The following is an 8,584-nucleotide window of genomic DNA, read 5'->3' as shown; positions in this document are numbered from 1 at the left end:
TGTATGAGCTGTTTAACAATTAAACACCCTTAATACTGCCAAAAACAGTTCATATGAAATGCATTTCATTAGTGTCTGTATGACAGAAGTGCAGTCTTATGGCTCCTCATCCTTTTTTTAGTTGACTATGTACTGTAAGCTGGGTTACATGATCACCCTGATAGGTACTTTGAAAAAGTAAATTCTATGATCTGAAAACAGACAATAGCATGATACATGTTACATTCCTTAGTATAAACACAAATACTACAAAACCAAATCCACACTAAATCAACCATGGGAGTGCCATTCATTGATGTTTCTTGTCACAGTCTGTTTTGTGTACCATTATGAAAAACTGCAGTCAAGAAAAGTGTATCAACTTTCAATCAAATGTACACGGCCTCCCTCTAATTTTGTTAGTTTTAAACAACTGTAAACGACTGTAAACGACCACTTCTGTTAACTAACACTAATGGCCATGAAAAGGGATAATACGCAGGTAAAAAAATATGGCCCATGATGATCCAGACAAATGCTGAATGTTGCACAGAAACCACTATTCTGCTGCACCAACTAGATGAAACCACACTATCAGTTACTTCTATAAAAGAAAACCTTAGGGGCCACAAGGTACTGCCTGATTGCACTGCTGAAAAGTTTAGCTGGAGAGCTGAAATTAGAAGCTCGATTGCTCATGTAAGGCCAGCAGGAATACTCTTAATACTTTGGCTTATTGGACAAAAAAAAGGATAAAAAAAATCCCGATGTAAGAAAACTGCTTTTACACCTAGCATAGAGCACGCCAATCAGTGTCCCATTTGTCTGACATTGTAAAATATGAAAATAATGGGACTTTTACTTCTGACAGCATGTTTGCTATCTGTGCTGACTGAAAAATGTTCTGTGAAAAACTCCCTAAATTCTCTCTTTATTTTCTTTAAAAAAAAAAAAAAAAAGGCATAAAAGTTTCTAAAGCCCCACTAAAGTGTTCAGCCACATTAGTTTTGACTGGGATATGCATTGCACTTAATAAAAAAAAAAACAAAAATAAAAATAAGATTCATTATATACATTTACGCACTGGCCACGGTTCTATTGCATTCTGACATACAAAACATTTCACATATGGCACAAACTGGGTATCATTGCAGAACACACACACATGAACCACAAAACAAATCATATTCAACCAAAACTGCATAAAAGTTACAATTGTTCACAGTTAGGCTGCTTTGAAAACATGTTGAAATAATCACAAAACCAGGACAAAATACTGACAAAAAAAGCACAACAGATGATTGAAAGTATAATTGGACAGTTTACTAGTAATAAGAATACAAATCAAATTTAGAGCTGTCCAATAACCCTGGCCTGGGATACTGAAGAAAAAAGATAGCAGAACTCTTTGCTACCATGCTGACTGGCTACATAATTAAAAGGTTATAAAGCTTAGATATACCCAGCAAAAACAGAGGGTGACGTGGGACTGGGCTGTGATTGTTTTTATGTTTTGCTGAATATTGTCAGTTACCACAGACCAGTGTCAACCACTCACATTAGCAGTGGCTGGCATTCGCACTGCTGAGATGTTTGTCTATGGGAACACAGAACAGCTGTAATTAAAAAAGGCAGTAATATCCTGGAAATCATATATATATATATATATATATATATATATATATATATATAAATAAATAACTTTTTTGGACCTCTCATTAATTGATGTCTTCAAAAATATCTTTGTAGTCCATGGCTTCAATTTTGGGTGAAATAATCCTCAAAAAAACAAACGGTCGTACTAACTAATAAAGGTAAAATATGGGTCTCTGGTCTAGCATTAACATTCAACATATGTCAAGGTAAAACTAAGCAAACAATTTAGAGTAAAAAAATTATAATGACCTTGGCAAAATACACTGAACTGAAATGTAATTTTTTCTCATCTAAACTGAATTGATCTCATTTAAGGCTCTGTGGCTTTGTGCAGTATACATAAAACTCTGACTAAAATCTGATTTCAAAGGTAATGAAGGGAAAAAAAAGAGAAACACATTTGCTCAAGTTACATAACACATAATAGGAGCGTTGAGACCATTATCTTTCATGACTATGTTTGTGAATTGTCCATGTGCAGAGTGCTCTTGGCGTCTGTCATTCTAAGGCTTGCTGTAGAATTGTCTGAGGTAGTGAGAGAGACATTGACCACATTGTCCTCCATACCAGATGTTCCATGATTTCTGGTTTTAAAGTACACCATGTAGAATATTGGTAAGACGATACCTATGAGCAGCATTGCCACTACAGCATTCCACCACTGGATGCCCCAATCTGCACCGTAGCTACCCAAGCGTTGACCCCTAGAACCCAGCCGTAAACCCTCAGACCTGCCTGGGTACACCTCTTCTGGACCATCTGTGCTTTGGATGAGTCTCTCAATGTCATTGTCCACCTCTCTGAGGAAATCTGTGTATTCCTGTGCCTGAGGAATGGGTGAGGGAGAAAGTGCAGCAGAAGTTGGGGAAGGACTGGAAGAAGATCTCGGCTGAGGCTCCTTTAACTCTGCGTTAGCTTCTGTTAGCAGTCCGTATTTCTTCACAGGGATTTTGATCGATTTTAATGCGTACAAGTCCTGCTCTTGGATGAGGTTGTTCACACGCTTTATGTCTGCCACCTGTGTAGAGTTGACAAAAATGAATTCTTAGTATTTTAAAATAAATCTTTTGGCCGCCAACATTGAGACAGACAGACAGGCAAAGAAAGAAAGAAAGAATGAAATATAGAAAACCTACCAATGTGTAAGAACAGGGGGGTGTTTCAGAAAGCGGGTTTAGTGAAAACTCAGAGTTAGTTAATTGTTTTGCTATGAGAATGAAGCCATAGGGCTCTTCTATTAGGAGGGCTCTTCTATTAGGAGGTTTACTACTTATTGTGAGTTAACAAGCTCTGAGTTTTCACTAAACCCGCTTTCTGGAATACCCCCAGGTGTCCTCTGAATGTTTTTGATTATGTTGAAATGTTTATGTAAGGGTGTGGAAGTCTATACTGTACACATGTGTACATGTTGTGATGTATGACTAGGCTAACTGTAAGTGAGTGTATTCATTTCTGGCTAAGGAAACATACCTTACATCCATATTGCAAAGCCAGTTTATTTAGATTGTCACCATGAGAGATGTCCCTTTCAAGCAGCATCAGATCACCGACCCTTTCACGCTCTCGTTCCTGCGAAGACACCTCCCGGCTTCGAGGCCTGAGCTCCATGACATTTAACTCTTCATCCTCAGATAACGCATCTTCCTCTCTGTTCATGAACATGTATACCTGTCCGTCCGCACTGGCATGGACATCTACTGGAGCCTGAAAGGCTCGTGGGAGAGGTTCCCCACGCCGCATTATCAAAACTAGGCAAAAACAAAACCTCGCATTAATTTAGGCTCTGTGGAATATACTTGCAAGGCAAGCTGTCGGGGTTCAGTTTAAATTCCAAAGGTGATCGGGTAATCTGAGGTTGACAACGCTTAGTTCAGACAATCAGACAATTCCCTACAGAAGTCTTACTAACGCTAGGGATACACGGTATATTGTGAGATTTCGGTGCGATATCACACATATAAAACCACTAATCGTATCCCCTCGAGTGATCTTTGCCACCCACTGCCTTTGACACTTGCTTTTCATGACTCTTCGTCCTCGCTCGTGTGCAGTTACACAATGACAGTAATCAACTAGTTTGGCTGAAGTTACAAACACGAATTCTTGAAACACGAATACAAATATACACAGCACCTTAATTTAGGCTGGGGAAAAAGTTCCGAAATATGTCAAATGTGGCAAGAGACATGCAAGCAACATTTCGCTTTCCCAAAACTTTCGTAAATTTCACAGCATACATGAAATATTATGAGTATATTTAAATTAGTTTGTAACCAGATATTTAGAACTAAATTTAAACTACATAGTTGCTATAGCACTTCAGACAATACTCACATTAGTGTTTTACAAAAACAGTTACATGCTCCTGACAAAAATACCCTCAAGTCTAATTAAGGAAAGCAAAGGAAACTTTCAAACATGATAGTCATAACAGCTGCAGCCGCTGGATTGACAGGCATTTGAGCCTACCAGATTTCTGGACTCAGATTGCTCGTATGGCTCACAGAGCTCAATGATCGATAAAATAAATGAAAATATTAACAGTGACTGTCATGTCATCGCTTATTCTCTGAAGAAGTTTTATGAATTTGCACATATGGGCCTGCATTTAAAGTTTACGACGATCGACTCGACCAGTTGGACAAGAAACGAGACGTCATGGTCAAAAAACTTCCCGTCACTTCCCACTTTTCCTCTCTGGATCAAGCTTGGTAGACCTTAAGCGTGGACGGTCCACGTGTCATAGCTAACGTTACTGCCTTAAAAGGTTTAGAGGTAACATATGAGATGACGGTTATATTAAAGCTACGCTATGCTAGTGAGACTGCGCCGGTCTTATAGCTATGATTATCAGTTGGTAATGTCACGGTATTAATAACGAGTGAGGCGTGTGTACTGTTTGACTAGTTAAGGGAAATCAGTACCTCTTTATTGATTAATAACTAAATAGGGATATATACAACATGAACTAAATTTAGAAAATGAAACCTCTTACAGATCACAGTAAACCCAGTTTAAAGCAGTCCCTTCCATATCCACCAGAGACTTAGCGCAATGGTAAATCTGATTTTCGGCTACATTAGAAAATGTTCGCTCGCGCACACACAGACACAATCTCTCTCTCTCTCTCTGTCTTTCTCTCTCTCTCTCTTAAATTTTCACAAACCGACAGAAGAACAACAATAGAATTTAAGAACTGAAAGATTCAGGCCAAAGCCCCTATGCTGATCAGTGGCAGATGTGAATACATTCAGTTGTGTGTGACAGACATGACAACTAAACAGTGGGCCTGTATTTGCCAGTATAAAAATAACAGCACTAGCAGAAAAAGGAAGTGCCACCAGCTGAACATCCAACATATGCCCTCTGAAAAGGAAAAAAAAGAGATTAAAAGTGAAGAAAAAGATAATCAATACAAAAGGGGGAAGAAATGTAATAAATAAATAAAATAAAATAAAATTGTACACATATATGTGAATGACACAAAATGTATGTTACTTTTTATATTGACAACTTGGAATTAATTAGAAAACCATGAAGGAAACAGGGAAGCAAAACACGAAACTGCCCCTACTTCTCTTAACTGGGGAGGCAGGGGTACTATAGAACACAAGTAGCTTGAGTGGACCACTAGATGGTGCCATTTATCTTTCAAAAATTTCCATGTTTCTGTTCAAATAGAATTCATCATGAACGTTTGAATTACTCACTTTTCAAAAGGTTATCCACCTTCTCCACAGTGTTATTCCTTCTTTTTTGACAGATGTGGCTGGTTTAATTTCTTTCATCATTAAACAGTGTCTCACCTCTGGTTGCTCGTGAGGACTATTCAAATAAGCTCCCTGCAGAGGGACAAGGTTGGGTCGTGCTGCTTAGTTATGACAGCGATGACTGTGTTATGAATGTGCTTATGGACAGCTATCGGGCTGTCTAGGTCAGTCCCACTGAACCACAGGTGACTGAGCAGGCCTGTTTGGACTGTGGAGAAGAACATGAGCCTGCCTGGTCTAATACAGAGTTGGACACTGATAGAAAGTGCCCAAGGACAGTTGTCAGTCCTCTGTAAGCTTGTCCTCTGTCTGCTTTTCTGGTTTGTGTAGACATGTGCTCTCTGTTTTTGATGATGGGGCAAAGGGGCAGTCACAGAGTCAGGTTAATGCCAGTCTGTGTGCAGGTTTTATATATGTACTCCCTGATTATAGAGACAGTTGGCTGTTGTTGTTAGACGATGATGATTAATGAGAATGGCAGAGGATACGTTCTTTGAAAGTTAAAGACTTTAAAGCCAACATCGAGGCTGAATGCAGCATTAGAACATAGATAAGAGTATGGATAGTGAGTATTTAGGTAAAGGATTCTGGACAACATAATGATGGAACTCACAAAAGTTTTCAGTTGAAATAATTCATTATTGGAGATAGTTTGCAAATTGATTTTAACTGTATGGGAACGTTTCAAAGAGCACGAAGAACATCATATCTCTCAGTTTCGTTTTCCAGTTCATGACAGGGGAGAGGAGTTGGAAAACCAGGCGAAGTTGAATGTTTGAAAATGAAGAAAAGCAATGAAGTGAAGCAGATATCACCGTACGGCTCACTAACCAGACAGAATTAGACTGATGGCAGGGAATTATAAAGCACAGAAGAGAAGTGGAGAGTTTACTGGTTTTCATCAAGTGTCCAAGGTTGTCAAGACCTGAATGAATCAACTGCATCAAAGGAGAGTATTGTCACGGTGCTTTTCTGTTCATTAAAATGATTCAAATGCTGCAGATTTGACTTAGGTCTGAACTGCTCCTGAAAGAGGAGATTGCATGTGTATAATTCCTAGTAGAAGTATTGGACAATGTATGCACTATTTAGTCCACAGCAAACTCTGACAAAAGCATACAGTGCATTTTTATTTTTAAAAGCTTTCCCTTTTTTTGGAAAGCATGTTATTCCTTCTAAAAATATCAGTAATCTGATATAATCAATCTGTTAAGTGCTTTTCTGTGAACAGCATATAGTTATACGCATCAGTAACATGCACGGTTCTTTGATTATACAAACCAAAAAAAACATCTTACAGATGATTCCAGAGATTAAGAGGAAAACCATTACATATACCAGAACAGAAAAATAATAAATCTACAGGCAGTGTTTTTTAGTAAGGTTCAGCACCAACTGAACATGCTGTTCAGTGTCCACATTTAACCTCTCCAACACAATCCTTCCAAGAATTTGGCATATGTACATTCTCAGTGGCAGATTACGCAGCCGGCATGATCTGATGAGTGAACAAGCTGTCATCTGGGTCACGGCTAGTCTCCAATTTCACGCCCTGAAAGACTTATCGTATCTGCATTGTCCCCATTCACAGATTATTCTTTTATTTCTCTTAAACAAATAAAGTACACCGTCACCAGCTCTCCCTCGACATTCAGGCATGTCTGTATCTTGGTTTTTATATTTTTTATATGGACTGTAAGATGAATGCATGGTAAGGGCAGAGCTGACTTCAGTAGAGAACTGAGCTAAGTGATGTCATGCATATTTTACTGTGTTTTTCCCTCCATACTTGGAACACACATCCACTCAGCTGGAAACCACCGGTGACCTTCATTTGACCCTATCTTACATAGCGGAAAAACTCAAACAAGCTATACAAATGTAATTGTTTCATTCTATCCATTGAAGAAGCTCAGTGTATTATTATTTCTTTTTTTTTAAACGCGTCCTATTAAATCTGATAGGAGTTTAATTTATAAGGACTTTTCTGCCTGTCTGAGAATTATAAGTGCATCAGAATCCCCTTTGAGCTTCTTAAACCCGTCTCTTAAATTGTGTTCATCTGTCGCTGATCTGAGGACAGGGGGACGGGATCATTTCTTTCTTTTTTTTTTTTTTTGTTGGGTCTTTATCTTAGTCACCTGTTAACACCTCATGCTTGTGAAAAAAAAAAAGCCTGCTTAAAGGGAGAAGTGCCATAAATATGAACGACTCCTTATAGCTGTGAATCATATCATTTACATCACATTCAAATGCAGTGTGCAACTCTGAGTGCTGATCAACGGAGCGGCATAACACGCTGTGTTTCAGGGCCACTGAGCAGCATGTCCAACTGACAGGGGAAGGTGGGGGGGGGGGGGGGGGGGGGAGTGGGTCAAATCAAAGTGTACAGTGTGTACATTTTGCCTGAAGAACAACAGAATTGCATCCTTTTAAATGATTCAACGCTAACCTGAAATATTGATTTACATGACAGATGCAGGGTGCACCTATGAGTCTAACTAAATAGTCGCACACCTCATGTTCTTACGACTTTAAGGCGTTGAAGAAACCACGGAGAGTGTTTTTGTTCATTCTTTCATTGATGAGATGCGAATTCTAGGCTGTGTCACTCAGCGCTGAAATATCTTATGTAATGATACTTTTCTGTTCATAATCATTTTCTAGAATATCATAGTACCTTGTTTACTTATCTCTAAAAATGTTTTGAGTCTGAGTTGCAAATAGCTGTAGGTGGCAGTGTTGCATCTTGAATTTGCAACAGACTCTTAAACCAGACTTAAAAAAAAAGTTTATTTCATCAACGCACTGGGAACCATATTATGTTAGAGGGAATCTTTAAGCATTTCTCAATAGTGTTAATAATATCTAATGTTGGGAAACTTAATATAACTTGCTTGAAATTTATTCTGTGTAACTGCAAAAGTCACTGCTAAAGGGTCAGTGAATCAAAAAGACCTCTACGAAGAGTGGAGTTGATGTAACTTTGAAATCCTCAGAGAATCAGCTAACTATCAACAGCTGCTGTCTCTGTTTGATTAATGCTTTGTTTATTTGTTTTGTAAAAAAAAAAAAAAAAATGAAATGGAGCGGAATTGTTGACATTTTTGATTGTTTCGGTGAACTACATGCACACATGCCCACATGCTAGCTAGCACAGGTGATTTGCTGATCAGCTT

General features: G+C 38.5%; 1 protein-coding gene across 1 annotated transcript; it reads right to left on the bottom strand.

The window, feature by feature from the left end:
- Nucleotides 1–1,833: 1,833 nt before the first annotated feature.
- lysmd4 (LysM, putative peptidoglycan-binding, domain containing 4) lies at nt 1,834–4,025 on the bottom strand. The gene is made up of 3 exons (XM_030766509.1): nt 3,970–4,025; nt 3,106–3,383; nt 1,834–2,653 (listed from the first exon to the last, which is right to left on the bottom strand). The coding sequence occupies exons 2-3, from the start codon at nt 3,373–3,375 to the stop codon at nt 2,090–2,092; spliced, it is 834 nt and encodes a 277-aa protein (XP_030622369.1). The 5' UTR covers nt 3,376–3,383; nt 3,970–4,025; the 3' UTR covers nt 1,834–2,089.
- Between the last annotated feature and the right edge of the window lie 4,559 nt (nt 4,026–8,584).

The sequence above is a fragment of the Chanos chanos genome, chromosome 2 (genome assembly GCF_902362185.1).
Source record: "Chanos chanos chromosome 2, fChaCha1.1, whole genome shotgun sequence".
Taxonomy (NCBI): Eukaryota; Metazoa; Chordata; class Actinopteri; order Gonorynchiformes; family Chanidae; genus Chanos; species Chanos chanos.
Note: the sequence above shows the minus strand (reverse complement) of the source record. Positions and strands in the feature narration are given on the sequence as shown.